The sequence below is a fragment of the Lissotriton helveticus genome, chromosome 10 (assembly GCF_964261635.1).
Source record: "Lissotriton helveticus chromosome 10, aLisHel1.1, whole genome shotgun sequence".
Classification (NCBI taxonomy): domain Eukaryota; kingdom Metazoa; phylum Chordata; class Amphibia; order Caudata; family Salamandridae; genus Lissotriton; species Lissotriton helveticus.
Window position 1 is genome coordinate 962,216,554 of NC_136071.1, and position 21,295 is coordinate 962,237,848.

Sequence of the window (21,295 nt, forward strand, 5' to 3'; positions counted from 1 at the left end):
AAACGTCAGTTCCTCATTCCCTTCCGAAATCTTGCTCCATTCACTAATCCATAGTATAGTATGCAAGCCAACATTTGTTGCCATATAGTAAGCTGGTGTACCCTCTGGCGGTGCCTCTTCCCCGTAATAAGAGTTCCTTCTTTTTCTCTTAAAAATCTCTCTCAAACATTTAAAACACTTCATGTTCAAAACCTACAGAATTTCTATTTTCTCCGCGTTTGTTTACTTCCTAATGACAATCCACCAATCTCGGCACGGTTCTCACTAACTGCCCTATCACAACGCGGCTTTTCACTGACGTCACACCAACCGCCCTATCACGGCACGGCTTCTCACTAACCGGCCTATCTCAGCGCGGCTCTCGCTGACGTCACTCGTCCCCCTTCGCAGCAGTTCCCCTCCTTACTCAGCTCGTCTCCGCGGTCATGCATGCGTCCCATTCATACTCTGAAAAATGATTACTTCCGTCCAAGCGATCACTTTTCTTGACTGTACGCCCACAGTCTATCTGTAATTGTCACCTTAACTGACGAAATGTCTTTCCGTTTACGTCCAGACAATCGCCTTCTCTGATAGGTTACTTACACACAGTAACTTTCGACCAGCGTCCGTTACTCACACACTCACTCTTACACTCCCCCTATCTCGGTCCTGCGGCGGTCAATGGTACCTCATGACCTCCTTACTCTGGTCGACAATTACTCTGGATGTTCGATACACCCGAACTACTTAAGCTCTACCCCGAACTTAAGATTTTACCAGGTTGCGCGCGCTCACAACCTTCTCACAATCACACTACAGGCATTCAACTCCGCATGACATTACAATACAAATACAACACAAAACACCGCAATCTGTCCACGCATGACCCTTTTTATACTCACTCTCGTCCGATACTGCTGCTTTTCTCTCTCCGTCAGCACCTTCTTCGGCAGGCCACCTCTGGATCTCTAGGGACCTTGGGGTAAACTAACCTAGTCTAGATCACCTTCCTCAAGAAGGTAACCATCCTCTGCTACCAACTGCTAACGCGGGATTTCTGGCCTATTGCTGTTAATCCAGATCCCAATTCAGGTCGACTAAATCGTTGGTACCTGTCATTGAGTAAAAGGCAATCCACTACTAGGTTAATCAAGAAAGAACTTACACCACTCTAAAGAACCACTTACCACTGGAAAAGGTTTAAAAGTTTATTATAAAACCAAAGCTATCTGGAGATACAAGCATCTCAAAATGAGGTTCAAAAGATATACAGGTGTCAAGATAAACATAAAATCTCTAAATGCTCGTAGTCGACAGAATAGAATTACCAAGATCAGCTCAAAGGTCATTAAAGTTGCGAGAATAGCTACGAGTTGCAACTTGAGAGTCATTTACAGAAAGGAAAATACAGGTTAGTCTGTCCCTACACTAGACTAAGTGACATCCCTACTTAACAAGATCTTTACCTAAAAAGGTGTCAGCCGTGGTGACTTCCAAAGAAGATCACACACTTCCCTTAGTCTTTGTCTCAAAGTCGAAGTCTTGCAGTTCCCTATCTGCCTACCCATCCGCTCTCTTAGGTTCCTTAGACCATCTGCTCTAACTCCACCCCGGGGTGCTGTCCCTAAAACAAAATCACTTTTCCAATAGGAACGCCCCTGGAGACGTCTCTCACGTGGTGTTGGTTCTGGCGGCAACTTCCATGCTGCTACTCCTCGGGACCCTTCGTTAAAGTTGACCTTGCTTCCCAGGCTTCTCTCCGGCAAGACGGTACCCCCTAGAAATTCCTGAAGACTCCTACAGGCCTGTGCCAGGCGTCTCTGAACAAAGCCTATTCATCATTTTCCTGATTAAACCCCCTCGCACCTGCAAAATACACTTTCTCTGTGGGCCCCAAATTCCGGCCTCCACCATATCTTGAAGTCGTAAACCATTTGAACAGGCTTTACAGTTTGTGCCTAACACGACTTTTCCCTAATGAGCACATGCAGATCAAAGAAGCGACTTTATCTATTCAGGCCTACTAAAATTACATGAAACGGGCCTCTACACTAAGCACATTTAATTTCTTTGTTTAAACAGTATTCTAACTAACACACATTACTATAATGTAACACATCTATTTAAAACATTTCAATTCTATGATTAATAATACTTTGCAATAAAATGACATTAGAATTCAAGTTACTTAAAAGTGTAGCAGCATCTTTCATTTCTTGTGAAATGCCATGTGGCCTACACATTTCCATGGTTTGCAGAGTTACATTTCTTTTGCACACAGCCACATAACATGAGATTCCAACATCATTCCAACATTTCTACAAATCTCTACATTAGTTTTTCACACTGATATATGTATCCCTATCCAAATTAAACACTCATATATATATCTTCACTCTATAGGTTTGACACTCTTGTGTATTCTATTCTAAACTAATACAACGTGCTTGTAAATATGGTGCACTTCTACATTTTTCAGATTTGTACTCTCTCATCAGCAGCAGCAGCAATCCATGCAGATGCCGTTAGGTAGACTCCACCATTCCCGGGGGCGGATCCAAAGATCACCTGATGCTACTCGGAAATGTGGTTCTCCGTAGTAGCCATCCAAGAGCTCGAGGAGCGATGTAGTCATAACTATGAGGAGTTGCCCAGCTGTCATTCGTCAGAAGTGACATGGTGCTTGACCCAGAGAATTTTGAATAAGTGTCTGAGAGGGGCAGAGCCCTCCAGATCTGCTGCTTGAAACTGAATGAAGCAAGATGTGCCCTGCTGAAATGATTTTGCTGTGCAAGGAACTCTAAGGCCTGACCTCTGAAGACTGCACCAAGTGAAACTGCAGCCCTGTGGATTACCTTGCTGCCAAATGACTCAAGAGTGGAACTCCCTGCAAGTTACAGGTTAACAGAGCTCACCTGGACAGCCCCACAAAGAATTCAAAGCCTGGAGTACCAGTGGATTTGTAAGGGTTTTGATCAATTGGATTGCGGAATTGAAGTTTCACACTTTCAAGGACCTTCTTGGAGATTCCAGAACCTCGGACTGTGTGTTGGATACTTTGAGACCCGCAAGCAGAACTTCAGGAAGGAGTTCTAACTGGACCCCGCTTGCTGAAGAAGGCGGCCCGCCACACTGGTGAGAATATTCTTCAGAACAATTTATAACGGTGTGTCCCTGACAGAGAAAACGAAATGACTAAAAGGGACACTGTTGGTTTCTAAACACTAGAAAGTGACTAATATTTAAAAATTCATATCTCTGGTTCCCTACAGTGGATTTTTTTCATTTTGGTGCCATTTAAAAGATAAAATATGACCTATTTTTATAAATTGGTGTGGGATTTTTATTTTGTGTTGTGTCTTAATTATTTACTGAAATGTTGTTTTTAAATGCTTTACATACCTGTTTTTGAAGTTAAGCCTGTCTGCTCGCAGCCACGTTACCAAGGGTTGAGCATAGGAATAATTTTCTAAGACCTATGCTGGGTCCTATCATGTGTTAGTGGCCTTATTGCCAGTGGCAGACCTACATTTGTCCCTACCAATAACACACTTTCCAAAACAGGCCCGGTCCCGGCGCGGACGGTCGCAGACGGCCTTGCCTTAGGCGCGCATTCAGCGCACCAGCGACTCGTCCGCTGCACACGTCCACTGCGCTTTCCGTCCAGCCTGCACCTAAATAAGTGCTCCTTGCAACTAGAGCGTCAACGGGGCGGAAGTGAGGCCCCGGAAGTGTCGTCAATAGGTGGTCTTCCCTCCGCATCAATCGGTAAAACCAAGGCGGACCAGGGAAGCCAGGCAATTGACTGACAAATCGCAATGCGGCAGTAAAACTAGTTTTTTTAAAACAGAAGTGCAAATAGCAGCAGCAATGAGCGTGAAGATTAAGAGCAGACTAAAAACATACTGCTAAAACGTATTAAAATAAGAGCAGCAAAGCTGAGACAGTATAATCACCCTGATATCAGCAGCGTGCCTGACTAGCAGCAGTAGGAGGCTGCTGCGTGTTCCGTCCAGCCTGCACCTAAATAGGTGCTCCTGGCAACTAGAGCGTCAACCGGAGTGGAAGTGAGGCCCAAGAAGCGTTGTCAATACGTGATCTTCCTTCCGCATCAATCAGTAAAACCGCAGCAGACCAGGAAAGCCAGGCAAGTGACTGACAAAGCACAATGCGGCAGAACAACTAGTTTTTTTAAAACAGAAGTGCAAATAGCAGCAGCAATGAGTGTGAAGATTAAGAGCAGATAAAAATATACTGCTAAAACGTATTAAAATAAGAGCAGCAAAGTTGAGACAGTATAATCACCCTGATATCAGCAGCATGCCTGACCAGCAGCAGTAGGAGTTTGTCTAGCAATTCCTGTACAACTCCATGGCTTAACAGCGCACATTAACCTTTTCACCATGATATTATGAGCAGCATTTTTTAGCGTGTAAGTGCAGGGAATAAGTGCAGCAGCAGATACAATCTTAGTAGATTGTGGCTGTGTTAAAATTAGCAATATGTATGTACATAAGCGGCGTTCATTTGTGTTCTCAGTGCCCCTTGATGTAAACAGAACGAATATCGCTAAAACTCTGACTGTGTTGTCTCCCTAGCATAGACCCATGCACACACGTACGCGACAGCCATTTTAGGTACCATGGTCTCCCTGTCCACAATCACTCATCAAGCGCACTTCCCTGACCCTGCAAGCATCCCCCGTGCACCCTGACTGCCCCCGCTCTCTCATGCCCAAGTCATGAGCCCTCCCCTCCCGCATGACTCTGTCCCTAAAGAATCGCACCCTGCGCCTGACCAACACCTCCTTCCCGCCCTTGAATACCCCTCTTGTGATCAACCCTTCCACAGCACTCGATTGTCCACACTGACCCTCCCTTTCATGAATATCTCTCCTTTTGATGACCTCTTCCTCTGAGCCTGAATGTTTGCACGGACCACTGGTCATCCCTTAGCCTGAGGATACAGTTTATTGCCCACTACTTTATGCACTCGTCTCTCTTGGAAGAAGCTACTATTGATCATGGCCACCCCACCCCCTGAGACTCGATCAGACACACACATTCCAATGGAATCAGCAGAACACTCAGCTGCGTGACAGCCCCTCCTCTTGCATGGAGGATAAGGGCCCGTACTGTAGCCACGTGTTGAAATACCTTCATACTATACAATGTATTGATTGTAATATAGGATGCCTGTGTGTCACGAACTTGTGTATAAAAGGCGAAACCTCAGAGAACTTGTTAGAGCACCTCCCGAAGACACTATGCGAGTGTCCCAAAGGACAGGCTCTCCTCATGAGTAATAAACTCTGTTCTTGTTTTCCTACTTCCAGTGCCCGTCTCTTTATTTGGTAATTATTCAAGATGGAAACGAAGAGTCGCCCTGCGCCAGCAGCCTGGGCATCCGGGGCGTTATGGGCTGACTTTTCTACAATTGGCGCCCTAAACGCGGGGCCCATCAGCGACATAAGGTCCGGTAAGAGAGGTCCAGACGATGGGGTGAACATCTAAATGATTGGAGTATACCTGCCTTGAGAGGGCCCTCGTCCGGCTGCCGATTGACTGAACTTCACGGATTCCGAACGGACCTCTCTCTCAAGTGACCTGTTGTCCTGACTGGAAGCCCACAGGAATGCCGGAAGTAAAAAAAAAAACATGGAGAAAGAGAACGAGTGGGCGCTGGAAAAAGGAAAGCGAAGAACTGTCCACATGGTCCGGTCCGGGTAAGGTCGTGACACACGACAAATTGCGACATTGATTGATTGATTGATTGTTTGATAATACTAGTATTACCTATTGATTGCTTCTGGGAGATTCTCTATTTGCAAACAAACACAGAATCACCATACTCTGTTTAGTCTTTGCAGATAGTGAAGGGTAGGCAACGCAAAACTTTAACACGTCGTGCCTATTTTTTTTCCTCCCCATTGATTGATTGATTGAATCGAGCATTGAATTGTTCGAAGTTGGTTCTCTTAGGAATCTTCTCTGCCTGCAAACGGGGAAGAATAGCAACATTCTCTCTCCCTTTTGCAGAGAGTGAAGGGTAGGCAACGCAAACCTTTAACACGTCGTACCTATTTAGTTCCTCATTGATTGATTGTTTGCCCGAACATTGACTTTTTGGGAATAAGTTCTTTTTGGAGGTATTCTCTATTTTTGCAAACGAGCACAGAAGTCGCCATACTCTAGTCTTTGCAAGTAGTGAAGGGTAGGTAATGCGGACCTTTGTCCCCGTTGTAATCTGTCATACCTATCTACTCCCCACTGGTTGATACGCCAGTTTCACTCGGACCATTTACTAGAGGAACGTCATCTGGCCCGACCAGAGAACACCCCTAGTGAAAAGGGACACATGCACTAATAACTAAGTGATCACTGTAACCTGTTAACAGAAGCTTTAGCATGAAACAACCTGGAAAGAAAGGAATAGGAAAACGAAATCAGTAGGCCACTGATGAACATGAACTTTTATTTAAAATAACGAACAAGAACGATAACAATACGTAATAATAAAACCTATTAATGCCCTAGAAACAATAAAACGTTAGAAATAAGAACGGTAACCTGTAGAAAATGCAAGTCAGCAGAACATCCGCCCCCACTCTGGAAACTTCCAAAGCGGGGCAGGGTTGCGGCCACGCCCAGCCGAAAGCAACCCATATAAGGCGGGTCCTGCTGCCAACAGTCGGCCAAGAAATCGTAACATAGGGTGGAGCCGGAGGAGAGACAGGGGCCAGCGGGACCCGGCCAGGGGATTGCCTTTACAACGCTGAAGAGTTGCAGGGGGGGGAATGTCTCCTCGACCCTCCCCTCTCTCCCCCAGTCCGGCCACAGTGGCCCTTGAGAGTTGCAGGTAGTCCCGCCACATGCTCTTCCGGTCCGGCCACCAACGGTCAGGGGCCGATGGGATCCGGCTGCAGCCGATAAACCAAGGAACCCGTTCATGGGGCCAGAGCAAGGGGCGTCCGGCCGACATCCACCGGAAGCCCAGCCCAAAGACAGACGGGACATTTTTTCCTTTTCTCCTTCGTAATAGCAGCGACAACACGCCAGGCGCCACTTCTTTCTTTTCTCCTCCGTAATGGCAGCAGCAACACGCCAGGCACCACTTCTTTCTTCAAAAATGGCTTTGACAACACTGGGGGGGATGTCTTGCATATGCCTACTACCCCCCCCGTCCTCATCGCCTGGTCCGGCCATAACAAATGTCAAGCGAGACGCCGTGGGGTGCCCTGGGAGGGAGAGACGGTGCGAACAGGCCTCTCCCGCCTCCTCAGGTGGAGGCTTCCCAACTGCACCCTCAACGTTCCAGGCGCCCGGAAAAGGGTTTGTCCACTATGGCGATGCCGCGACGCCTCATCCAGCAGGTTGGAGCCCATCCGCTCGTTTGACCCCGCGATTGCTGGTGGCTGCCGAACTCCCAAGATGGCGGTCGACCCGGCAAGAGTGGGCCCAGCATGCAGGTATGACCTGGTCACTTGTTGACTCCACCATCATAGTTCTCCACAACCTTGAAGATTCTAGAGGAGCCGCGGGAGTCCCCGACTCCCGCAAATACCCCCGATGGGGAATAACTGCCATGATTGCCCACGGAACGATGGAAATGTAGCCGCAGGACGTCGGCGCTTCCATACTGGCGCCAACCTCAGTTTGAATGACTAGAATCTTGCCGACCACAGTTCGGATCAGTTCCGGTGAAAGCACAGTATGACCCGGTAGGAACGTTGTTGCCTCCCTCCCCTTTTTGACTGATGGTTCAAACCACCGATCCTTTCTTTTGCCCTTTAACGGAACTTTGGACTACCAAAGGAAGCTCTGGGCCCAACCACGAGTTTGCAGACATTTAGACTATGCCTGGTTCTGCCTGACTACACCCAAGATGGCGCCGAAGCAAATGAAAAACTCAACTCTTTATTGTACCCCGATTGCTCAGCCTTGGTGTCATAGGATATGTATGAAGTTTTTAAACTTTTAGATTGATATAGGATGTGTACTGATTGTGAGTTCGAAACAATGGATTGATATAGGATGTATACTGTCAGCTCGAACAATGAATTGATATGAGATGGGTACCGATTAGGTGTTCGGACAACGAAGGACCATGAATTTGCGTAAGATGGGTACCGATTGAACATTCGGACAATGAATTGTTGTTGAGTTTGGCGCATCATGATTATTGAAAGTTCGAAATTTCGATGTTTATGATATTCGCTCACGCTAAAAGATTCAATATGATTTCATTGCGCTTTTCGCACTTTATGGATGAAATAAACGACCACCGACTCCATTAAAGCTTTTTGCTAATAAAGTGTCCTCACATCTACAGTTTCAGCCTGCTCCGTGGCTGGTCCACAGGAGAGCAGGCCTGTATTTATGCACCGACATTCTTATTAAAGAGTTTTGAGAAAGTAACTATAGTTGTCCGTGTAACTTGATAAAGTTTTGAATGAATGATCCCTTTTTTTTCGATATAACTAGAATGAAGACGGAATGATTAGATAAAAGGTTGAAAAGTATAGTACGTAGAAATATTGCAAATAGGAAGGGTCAAATTTTAGTTGTGTATTTCTTCCTTTTTATACAGCCATAGGCAACAGCTAAAGATCCTGGTATTTCGCCTATACTTTATATGCTACCTGCATAAGAAAAGTCACGCTAAGGGTCCACCTGGGCTTAAACGCCCCAGTTGGCAGTGACTGCATCCTGTGGAAATAGACCGAGTACGCAATAAGTAAAAGCCTTTCTGGGTTTATGCGCGCTAGTGTGTCTATCAATGTAGCCTCCTGCTTTCCCCTTCCCTTCTTTTCCCTCTCTCTGCAGGTCACTTCGGAATGCCGACTAATGTACGAAGAAGGTGATCCAGCGGACGACGAGACAGGAAAAAGGGTCTAATTATAGTATCTAACCGCGGCAAACCCTGAATAAAGCAAAAAGGAATAATGTACACACTTGATTAAGCATTCTTACGTTTAACTAAGTCAGGAAAAGGTCTAGGGTATTTCGAGGTAAGGGTTACACAAGTATCCTCCGCCGAGAGGACTAGGGATATTACCAATATTTGAAAACCTACTACCTCCTTTTTTCGCATCCTCATAGACATATAACTAAAAGCTGCCCCATTGCCCTCCAATTGACACCAACGGTTGTCTCAGCCTGGAAACGCACTTGCTAAAATGACTCGAATAAACCTCCGTGAGCATTAGCCCGACCAGGTTAGTTTATGACCAGTTGCCAAAAGCGTAAGTGTGTACAATCAAAGCCACTAGTAAAAGGCCGCCAACGAATAAAAGATAAGAAACAGGTAAAAAGAGCTCAGGACAATAAGTATGCGCAGCATACAGAAAAAGATAATTATGGCCAATAACTGCTTTATGTTTTGTCTCGGATCTTTGTATGTAATATTTGTACTGTCTTCCCCGTCTGAGTTTGTGTGTACGTGATGTATGGATCTACGTCGTCCCCCCGCTTGTGTTTACGCATTACTTAACCCCTGCTGTTCTATGTTGTGTGCGCACTGAATGGACCATTATTGTACACGTCTCTCTCTCTCTCTCCACGACGTACGTGTACCGAATGGTTCGTTTAGAGTGCGAGCGACTCTCTCTCTCTCTCTCTCTCTCTCTCTCTCTCTCTCTCTCTCTCTCTCTCTCACTCTCTCTCTGAAGGTCCCCCTGTTCCCTCCTCCTTTGTGCAAGAACGTTGCGCCCCTCCGGCGAAAAACATAATTGGATTTCCTCGAACGCAAAGGTGTTCAACAAAATTGACCAAACCCAAAACGATTGTGACTTGCCATATTACTACCTCTCCTTTCTGCAAACGATAGAACCCAAGTTGGTAATAAAGGAAAGGACAGGTAAGACGACGGATGTCCCCTAATCTGGCCTGTTATAAAGGGAACACTAACGTCAATGGTCTTCTGTTTTAGAAATGCGATCCCCAATGCCACGATTGCCCCACCCCCTCGCACCTAAGTGCGGGCGTCCAGAGTACCCCACTTCTCCCAATCGACCCCAGCTCCCTGTCCAAAGCACCCACGCGCCCCCGATCAACCCCAGACCCATGCAGCTACCCACGAAATGTAATTTGAGGACCTTGATTAACGGTCATCCCCCAGGAAAGCCATGTTTTACATCCACCACTCCCCCTTCTTCATGATGATAATACCCCTGCTTGCAAGAATTAGCCGACCCCGAAGGAAGCTGTAGTATTGTCGATACTTGGGTTAAAGGGAAGAACGAGTCTCTACATAAGGACTCGATTTTTTTTTTGTAATGTAATACATTGTGTACAAAAGCCAAATTTCTCTTATCTTATGTCGCGAATGAATACCAAGCCAGCCTATAAATCCAATATGCAATGCCCTTCTCCAGACTCCATAAGTGACGACCTCTGACTGTGACCGATGAACTTATCCCCCACCTACTCAGGAATGGGGAAGGAATTGAGATGTATATCTGTTCTCTCGACCAGTTTTCTAAAACTTGTTTTTCCCCCATTCAAAGATACAATCACCGGAGGAGAGGAGCTGGACGTGACGCACAGCCTGGCCACAGATCATGGAGCACGTGTGACGACCAAAGGTGGAGCCGCAGAGCAACGTGACGTGGGACGAGGCATAACTTTCAAACTCAGCAGATGGAGGAATGAAGGGCTGCCTTGAAGCCCTCGACTCGCTGACCCTCTTGTGCCTGAAGTCCCCGTCCCCTTTTTAGTCCGATTGTTGGGCTTGCCTGCTCATCATCCTTTGCTCCCTTGGTCCCTTGGTGTGTTCAAAGATCTGGCCCCACTCCGCCCTCTCTTCCCTCGATTATTCAACAACCTCTTTCATATAAACTTTGACTATGGACTGGGATTTTGCCACGAAAGACAAGAAAGACACGCAGGTGCCCAGCATAAGGCACCCCTAAGAAAATGAGTTAGGAAACAGGACTGTGATCTAACAGCAAAGGACTGATCGCACCCTGCAACGTGTAAGGACGATTCCGAGCTGGACTTATAGCTCCACCGCCGGTGCTCAGCAGCGCCAACAAAAGAAGACGGACTCTGTTAAAAGACATTGCGACAAAGACCCTTCCCCTTTCCAGAACTTTCTATTCGCCCCTTGACTAAATTACTTGTATCGAATTGAATACCTCCCTCAACCATTTTGTATTGCCTTTTAAGAAATGTTTCATCGGTCACTCATGTGGTTAGGTTTTCCGAAAATTCCCTATAATACTGACAAGCCGGAAGGTATCAGAACGTTCTTTCTGTACGTGATGCCACTAGAGAGAAAAATGTGAACTTGATTTTTATGTATCGGAACATTTTTCCTTGATTCTACACCGACTAAATATTATGCCGATTTCTAGGCTTGTATAAAAGAGCCCAACAGACGTAGATTGACACGCATTGTATTCTGCCTATCACATCGACTGTGTAGAAATTGAACGTGCTTATGTAAAAAGTGGGGACTGTTAAAATTAGCAATATGTATGTACATAAGCGGCGTTCATTTGTGTTCTCAGTGCCCCTTGATGTAAACAGAACGAATATCGCTAAAACTCTGACTGTGTTGTCTCCCTAGCATAGACCCATGCACACACGTACGCGACAGCCATTTTAGGTACCATGGTCTCCCTGTCCACAATCACTCATCAAGCGCACTTCCCTGACCCTGCAAGCATCCCCCGTGCACCCTGGCTGCCCCCGCTCTCTCATGCCCAAGTCATGAGCCCTCCCCTCCCGCATAACTCTGTCCCTAAAGAATCGCACCCCGCGCCTGACCAACACCTCCTTCCCGCCCTTGAATACCCCTCTTGTGATCAACCCTTCCACAGCACTCGATTGTCCACACTGACCCTCCCTTTCATGAATATCTCTCCTTTTGATGACCTCTTCCTCTGAGCCTGAATGTTTGCACGGACCACTGGTCATCCCTTAGCCTGAGGATACAGTTTATTGCCCACTACTTTATGCACTCGTCTCTCTTGGAAGAAGCTACTATTGATCATGGCCACCCCACCCCCTGAGACTCGATCAGACACACACATTCCAATGGAATCAGCAGAACACTCAGCTGTGTGACAGCCCCTCCTCTTGCATGGAGGATAAGGGCCCGTACTGTAGCCACGTGTTGAAATACCTTCATACTATACAATGTATTGATTGTAATATAGGATGCCTGTGTGTCACGAACTTGTGTATAAAAGGCGAAACCTCAGAGAACTTGTTAGAGCACCTCCCGAAGACACTATGCGAGTGTCCCAAAGGACAGGCTCTCCTCATGAGTAATAAACTCTGTTCTTGTTTTCCTACTTCCAGTGCCCGTCTCTTTATTTGGTAATTATTCAAGATGGAAACGAAGAGTCGCCCTGCGCCAGCAGCCTGGGCATCCGGGGCATTATGGGCTGACTTTTCTACACTGTGCTGTGCTTTCCACCTTGCACAATGGCTGCTGTGCTACTTGAAAAATTAGCAAATCTGGGGCAACAAGTTGCAGAGCTGTGAAACACTGAACACATGAAAATGGGCAAATGGCCCTATGTGGGCACAATGAGAAAAACGGAGCTGTAAGAAACCCACAAATATAGGGCCATATTTACAATAGAAGGGAGGGAGTGCAGCGTTAGCCTTCTTGGCTTAACGCCGCGGTCTGCCACTTCAAAATGCAGGGCTGCATCATATTTACAACAATATGGTGCAGCCCTGCGTTTCCCCCTTCATAGGCGCTAAATTTAGCTGCCTAGCGCCAATGAAGGCACCCTTTCACCTTAGTGCAATGATGTCTGCATTGCAGAGGAAGGCTGTGACCCTTCCTGCACATAAACAATCTTTAAATGCCGTTTTGTAACTTTTATGTGTGCTGCTTAATGCAGCACACATAGAAGTTGCAAAATGTCATTCTTTTTAATGATTGTTTATGTTCCGCAAGGGACAACTTCCTGCACATAAACAATCAATGGTGTTATTCTGTTCCCATGTGTGCTTCACAACGCAGCATGCATGGAAACAGCAAAAATGAGGAGAAATTAAACATTTCTTCTCGTTGCACCAGGATAAGACCAGGTTTTCCCTGGTCTTAATTTTGGTGCTGCACCATATTTACGACACCCTTGTAAATAGAAGACAGCGTCAGAATCAATGGGTGTCACTGTGGAATGCCCACTGCAACGCCCATTGCCATCCTCTTTCACTTTAAGTATACCGTGAAAGGGTGCCTTATTTACAAGCAGCGTAAACCACGCTAAGTGGCTTAACACTGCCTCGTAAATAAGAACAAAGCCCCTATCACCATCACAATGCCGTGAAAAGTGTCATTGTGGTGGAGATAGGCGCTTGTGAATATGCCCGTAGTGTGTTGCACTGCAGATGCTGGGATTTGTAGTTGAAGGTTGCCATCACAATTAAAGGCATCTAAATCCCATCCTACAAAGGATTGCTGGGGAAAAAGCCAGGAATAACTGAAGATGTTACAGCTATGATGTGGTGCACAGAGTTGTGAAAGGCTGTACAAGCAGAATGAAGATCATAGGGATGGTACCTCGTATCGACAAAATACAATGTCCAAACGTCTGAAGCTTAGAAGAATAAAGAGAGAGGGGCAGAGCAGCGACCCCCTTTGAACACAGGTAAAATACTCAGCTGTTAGCCCTTTTCTGAACGGGTTCCCTATGTTTTTTTCCTCTTGCTGTTAGCCTCTGGTGTTGCATTGAAACAGTAAATTAGTACATGTAAATGCTAATTTACAATATTTCGAGAATGTTGAACTTTCCTCAAAAATATTCTAGGAGTGTGCTTGAGTATTATATGAGCATTCACGCATCATTAGCAGTGTCTCCGGCCCTAAGGGGGGCTATTGGAGGCAAATAACTCACTGTAAAGGGAGAGAAATACAACTATGAGCTTCTCCGTGAAGATGGGGAGAGGTGCAGAGCTGAGACCCTGTGGGGAGCTATTGGTCTCTCTCTCTCTCGGTCTCTCTCTCGGTCGCTCTCTCCCTCTCGATCTCGGTCTCTCTCTGGCTCTCTCTCTGGCTCTCTCTCTCCCTCTCTCTCTCTCTCCCTCTCCCCCTCTCTCTCTCCCTCTCCCTCTCTCTCAAAAATGAAAAGCAGAAGGTTCTGCTCTTGTGTTTGTTAGCTAAAAACAGCTCTGTGTCAGAAAGAGGCCATGAGGACTATTCAAAAAGGCATTTTGGAACATGTAAAGAAGTACTCCTGCAGTACTTATGTGAACTGACCCATACCATCTAAAATGGGAATATTCAGGGAATACTGCGAAATTGAAATGCAAAGATGCAATGTGTTCTATTTGTATTAAATGTATATGAACACAATTAATACAAATAGAAGACGTTGCATATTTGCATGCTTGCTCATAGGGACTTAGACGTTTTGGGGCCAATACTAAAGGCATGCAGTGGTATATAAAGAGTTCTGTAATAATACTCTCTGTACTCTTGAAATGCTAGAGTTGATCACCCCCCCCCCCCCCTTAGCGTCTCGTAATGACCTCGCCCCTTGTAAATAAGAGTTACTGCAGTTGCAATAGTCGTTTGTGCAACAGAAGCAAACACTTAGAACAGTCCTAATTTCTTAAATTATAGCCTGCACTGGATGCATGGTGTCTCGCGTCCTCTTAAAGGAATCGACGAGATTACTCGTCTCCAGGGAGGGCTGCTGTATATGTGAAACGTATGTCAGAGACTGACAGGAGGTTTGCACTTCCCTTCACTGGCGCGTGGTGGCGCTGTTGCTACCGCGATAGACTTGGCCATGCCGGGTGCTGGCTGACAGTCCCGGTTCTACATGTCCACTCTCCTTCTCCCTCGCACAGCCGGGCAGCTGTCTGGCCGGAACTGCAGCATCCTTGCCCCGCGCTCCCTGCCTCCCCTCAGCCCGAGAGCGGGCTCGCAGGCCGGCTTCTCCTTCCATGGCCCTGAGCCCCGGCCGGTGTTCAGAGGCTGCCAAGGGCGGCTGGTGCTGAGGCTGCGGAGCAGCAGAAACCGGTTTCCGTCACCCCGCACCACTGCGGCCCCGCATCATCGCCGGCTCTAGATGTGCGACCTGGACTTGCTCCCGCAGACCGCGCCCCGCAGCAGCAGCATGAAAAAGTTGAGGAGAACTTTGTCGGACAGCTTAAGCCGCATCGGTGAGTGTCGAAAGATGCCGGGTGTGCCTCTAGCCCTCCATACACGCGCGCACACTTACACCCACCCCCGCCAGGTTAGGGTGGTTCTATGAGCACCACATTGTGTCGATGAACTTGAGTTGTCCGAGCTGGTGTTTCTGCTTTGCATTCTAGTAGCAGTAGTTTTGCTTTCTTTGTTTTTCCTTTAATAATCGGGAACCTACAAGTGAAGACGCTGGCGTGGAAAGACCGGACTGCATGACAGCCGCATAAAAAAAACACAAGACAATTTGTATGAAAGAGTCAAAAAGCTTGTAATCCATTTCAGAATCTTTGGCTACATAGGAGGGAATCAGTCGCCTACTTGGAGAGGGTTGCTGTTCTCCCATAGCGCTGAGCAACTACTGCCCGAATGGAATATAACATGCGTAGTTGGTAAATGGCCAATTTGAAGTTGCATTTTGTGGCTTGTAGTTTTCGCTTATAACATCGAACTTGCGGGCTGAAAGATCTCCATGGGCAGTGCTGTCAGTTAAGAACACAGAAGAGGCTAAATGTGTCACCCATCACACTGGACCACTTGGTAGCCATCTATATGTGTACATTTGTCCAGGGCTTTAAGTGGGATGAACAAACTGTGTGTGGGGTGTGTCTCTTAACCGGGGTGGCCTATCAAATTAAGGGCGCATTCTGCTGCTTCTATCATTGCATCCTGATAATACAACAAGTAACATTACACTTATAACAAGCTAGGACTCTTGGCTTTGTCAATGGTTGTTAGTTGCATAAGGCAAATAAGCAACAATGTTGGCTTCCTTGTATAGAATATTGAAAATGCTTCAGAATTGAAATGATCCCGAAGCAAGTATAAGGAGTCTCTCTGAAGTTGCATCAAAGCCAGTGAAGGGTGGTACTGCTGCAGAGGTAAGTTATTTTTTTCACGCTGAGGGTGAGAGCAAAAAACGGAGAGCCCTGATAGGGACCCTTCTCAGCATCTGCTTTTGAGACCTGCCGGTGCTGAGCCCCAGCAGGACCCGGCCCACTTTAAGCCCTGCATTTGCCTTTAGTGTCCCTGCCAGCTGCCACTCACCCCTCCAAGAGCCGGTGTCTGGGTTTTCTGTCCAGCAGGTCACATCGTGTACAATCGATGGGATAGAATGTTCGGTGTGAATGTCCCAGCGTAAGGGGGCGCGCAAGTGCCCCCTAGAGCCTTGTAGATTTCATCATCATGCATTGGTGCCGGCTGAACAACCAGTAATTAAGCACCAACCCAGTCTCCCCACTAATTGTAACGGGGCTCTTACGCGCGGGATTAACAAGTATTTGAGGGGATATCCAATGAGGTGTTGCGCGTGAAATATACAATCTGGTAGGGAAATTATGTTTGTTCTCCTTAATTTCAGAACCCCTATTCTGTATTAAACACGTAAGCAGGCGGGAACGTGTTATCAATGATAAATTGACCGCCTTGCGACCAGCAGTCCGCTAATTCAGATTTCCCAATCTCATATACGATTGTGTGATCTTGAGCAACTCAACTGATTACCCTGAAAATCTGTCCTATTATCATAAGGAATAAAATGCTATAATACGGGTGAACACTAGTATTAATCGTAATTGCATATGTCTATCGCAGATGAGCAGTATAGTGCTGTAAGGTAGGGTGAGCAGTATAATGCTTTAACGTAGGGCGCTACACTGTGGGTCCAGAAGACTTGGAAGGTTCGGCTTGAGCCTGGAAGCGGCTAAAGGCGGCTCCGTTCGGCGTGTAGGCCCCGTCAGTGACCCGAAGCGAGTGCCCCGGGGCTCTACGAATCATTTACTTGTGCAAGAGCGAATGCCTCCCCGTTTCCTGTGAGGCGGTCGCAGCTGGTGAAGTAATTCTCTCTCGCCATAAGTCACCCCGGCTCCTGAGGCCTGAGATCACGGAAAGCTGCTTGGCAGCTGTACGCGGGGCCAGAGTGAGTCACACAGCTGCACTCTCACAGCACAGGGGCGGAAGCAGCACAGAACCCCTAGAAAAAGGCAGTGAACGGAACGTTTTGCGCCCCCTAGTGGCATACAGGAGCCACACACATCGACAGTGCGGTCTCAAAAGTGATGAATCTGAAAGTTGATTGTTTCGAAAGTTACTATTTCATCACTGTTTTAAATGGAGCTATAAAAGCGCAAGTACTCACTGCTCCGGAGTCCCTACTTGCCTCTGAGAAGTGCTGGTACTCACCGATAAACGTATAGCACCATTGCTGAGAAGTGCAGGTACCCTGTCAAATGAAAGTGTAGGTACTCTGACAGTACCTGCCCATTTAAAGCACTGAACATCATTATACAGCATGTAAACTTAAATGTGTAATTCATTCCTAAACCCAGAATAGGTACACCTTCTGATCCCTGTGCAAGCTGGAGTACTATCTTATGAGTAATATTGGCGCTGCGCCAGCGAGGAAAGTGGCAGAGCGGCTCGGAAATGACAGGGGGCGCTTATACCCCAGTGGGTGGTGTGGTGTGGTCTGCCACTGGGAGGCGGGAGGGGGTGCAGTTGTGGGAAAGCATATTTAGAAATGCACGGGTGAAGTGTGCAGTCTGAAAGTCCCTGCTTCACCCCTGGGAAGAAGCACACCCCTGCATTGACACCTTTGTGGTAATTGGGAGCAAACGCTTCTCTTCTAGACGCTCGGAGAAGCCTGCATTAGAACACTTAGCGCTAGGTTTGGAATGAAGACCCGCACAAGTGAACCCGTATTTTGATTTGTATGCTGGTCACTTATACGCTAGACTGTGAATAATATTATTATATGTCAGTAGCCGATTGTATCAGTTTAAGTATTGGCGTTAGAGCCAGACCTGCCGACTGTGCAACTTGGTCTCGGCGTCGGCTCATCACCCTGTGATTCTGGGCAAATCATCAATCTACCAGTGCCTAAAAAGCGACCTTGTGTGAGGTAACTGGTGCTCATGTAGAGGGCGCCTAAACCTCGAGGTCGAGTTCGCGCTATATAAAAACTGAAAAAATAAATATGTTTATAAATCGGCGGGTGAGCGGCAAATTCTCTCTCTATATTTTAAATTAGTAGTGGCCTTAGGCATGTGCAAGCTGTACACCTGCACAGGGCCACTAAACACCACAGGGGCCTCATTTATGAAAAGTGACGCATCGCTGCGTGAAAGCAGCGATGCGTCACTTCTCAGTGCGCACTACTTGCGACATTCCTGATGCGTCATATTTATTGTATGACGCATCATGTCGCAAGGAGTTACAGATACGTCAGTATTTCTGACGTATCTGTAAGCGCAAAAGTGACGCATTGCTGGAGTGTGTCACAAAAGTGACGCAACTCCAGCAATGCGTCCTTTCATATGGGGCAAGCCCCATGTGAAAGGCCTGCGTCAGTCTTACGCCTGCTGTGAGGCAGGCGCAAGATTTTGACGCAACGGCGTCCTAAAAGTGACGCAATGAAATCTCATAGATTTCACTGCGTCACTTCTACGACCCTTGCTTGCGTCAATACGCCCCCCTTGCATACATTATACCTGGCGCAGGTATAATGAGGCGCAGGGGTTTACAAAGTGACGCATCTACCTAGATGCGTCACTTTGTAAATATGGCGGAACAAGGTGCATTTTTCACGCCACTGGTGCATCACAAAAAGTGACGCACCGGCGGCGTAAAAGTGACGCACAGCCTCATAAATGAGGCTCCAGGGGCCACCACACCAATATATATCCTTAATATAATAATCCTCTGAGGATGGATACATATTTGCGTGGCAGCCCCTGGCAAGGATTTGGCGGCCTCCGGCTCTGTTCCACTTCCAAACACCCTGACCCCCCCTTCACTGGCCTCCGTGCTCCGCCCCACCCGGACCCCATCTTCCGGGGCCCCCTACCTACGCTCCCTGCCCAGGGCCGCCATGAGCCTAGAGCCGCCCCTGTTTAAATATATGTTGTTGTCGCTCTTCAGATAGGCGACATTTAATGGTCTACTGGTAATTAAAGAGTTTGCTACTGTGTCATAATTTAGGCAAACACTGTGCGTGTCAGACTTACATAGTGGAGGGTAAACTGGGGTGCGACTCACACGGGCTGTTGAACTGCACTGGCCCTGCGCCAAGGTAGCAGTCCCAATTGTGGCAGAAACTGTCTTACCTTCCACTGCTCTTTTTATGACAAGAAAGTGCTGTTTGTCAAAGCATCGCCAAAACTTCGAACTGGGAACATTGGCAGGTACCCAAATCCTTCCTTCCTTCATTTACCCTGTCTTTTGTTGACTCTGTATACGTCTGTATGCTAATGTCAGATCTGCGCTTTGACCCGGAAGTCTTCTATTATTATTTTATCAATTTGTAAAGCGCAGCCTTCACCTAACAGGCATCTTGGCTCTATCAAAACCACCAGTCGACTAAAGGAGTGAACCATTCTTAGTATTTTACAGTCAGGAGAACCGTAAGCTATCTTATTTATGTAGAAAAGAACACATTTTCAGGTTCTTCCTAAAGCTCAACAGATTTCCATTGGCTCTGAGGGAGTTTGACAGCCTGTTCCATAGTTCAAATACAGTCAAGGATGTTAAAAGGGTTATCTCGACAGTTGCTAGAGCTCACAGACAAGATGTTTTGGATATAGTAACTGTACCTCAGTAATTGCTAGTTAAAGCATTTTTAATTATGATTTCATAAGAGTGTTTAAATATATATAAAAGTTCAAAATGTATTTAAATATTTCTATGAACATCAGTGGCTTGACTTAAGGAATACTTGTTGAAAGCTACCCAGTTACCAGCCTGGGAAGCATCCAATCAACTTTAAGTTCAGGAAAGTCGTTAATGTCTGCCATCCTCTTAACAGCGCCAACAGTGGCCTCCATCCAGTTCTTTAAGTAGGATAAAAAAAGGTGTTTGGAAGGGCGGAGTGGGGACCAAAGACGCGTAACTAAAACTCTTTTGTTATAGCCTTTGTCATGGAGGGCTTGCTTAGTACATTTAAACTAGAATTCCGAGCTGCATGCGAGGTGACTGGCATTTGTTTGCCTCTCCTTGATTTTTGTTATTGCATCCAGCCATATCCCACAAAACGAACCCATGCACCTAAGAATATTGGCTTAGCCAATGCTTGTTTGTAGTATAGGATAAATGATAAGCAGCAATAATTTTCTTGTGAATAATTAGGATTGGGTATGTTTCAATTCTGAAAATGTGAGACTGTGAATTCGCCATTGGTAGGGTGTCTGTGGAACAGGTAGTGGTCATCGCAGTTTCTGGATCACCCCTGTCTTCCCCTCTATTCTACTTTCTTCTGCAGTTTCTTGCTCTGTGGGCCACCTATAGCCTTCTTCCTCCCACATCCTACTGAAATCCTACCTCTACACATCTCCTTCTGTTCATTACTGGCTTTTCACTGCCCTTCTGCATCACATGCCCTCTCTCTCTTCCTTCTGTGCTGTCAACATTTAAGCAGTTGTGTATACATCCATCACCCTTTCATGTAAAATGGTAAGTGCAGTTGGCACGTATGAGACAATGGCTGTGTAAACTCTTCAGAGAGGCCAAGGATTGGAGGGGCATGTTCTCTGAACACCTTTTAAACCCACTGACTGGTACTGTGGGAAACCATCACTGCCTTTAGGTTCAGTCCCACATCTCTCAATATTTCCTGGCCACAACGCTTACATCCCCGCCCCACCCTGGCCCCCACCCAACTGAACTCATCCAGACACCTGACGGCGACTCATTCCACAGTATTTACTATACAAGAGTCACATGTAGCATGAAACACATACTGACACAACATCAGGATGAAGCAAAGTTCTTTTATGGAATGGCAGAAGAAGTAAAATGTGAAATGTTATTAAGGACTTTGTCGCTGACATGGAATACAGCAAGGGGCTTTACAGTCATTGCTACGAAATCAATCCTTTTTTTTCTCCTTTAAAGCTAGGGCCATAAATGTAGGGCCTTATAGGAACCTGTTTCAAAGTCACTTTCACATTATTGCCAGGTCTGAGACATGGAAGGACCTGACTCCACTTAATGCCCTGCCACCTTCAGACTGATCTGCCTTCTAGTTCCAATATGTCACGTGCGTGAGCATCACCAAAACATGGTACAGCATTGTTACAACTAGAGTGGGGTTTGTATGGCGCCCGTCTGCCATTTATATGGCCTCATAGCAGTGTGGGTAATCAGTTCTGGAAGGTTTCCTCAC

The 21,295-nt window shown here is 46.6% G+C and overlaps 1 protein-coding gene across 1 annotated transcript in view; it reads left to right on the top strand.

Annotated features, from left to right (window-relative positions):
• The first annotated feature begins 14,817 nt into the window (after positions 1-14,817).
• The window catches only part of CDK14 (cyclin dependent kinase 14), a 2,636,151-nt gene continuing 2,629,673 nt past the window's right edge, over positions 14,818-21,295 (top strand). Inside the window, exon 1 of the mRNA XM_078663634.1 lies at positions 14,818-15,116. Coding sequence (XP_078519760.1) covers positions 15,023-15,116 — 94 coding nt within the window. The 5' untranslated portion in view covers positions 14,818-15,022. The remainder of the gene's footprint in view (positions 15,117-21,295) is intronic.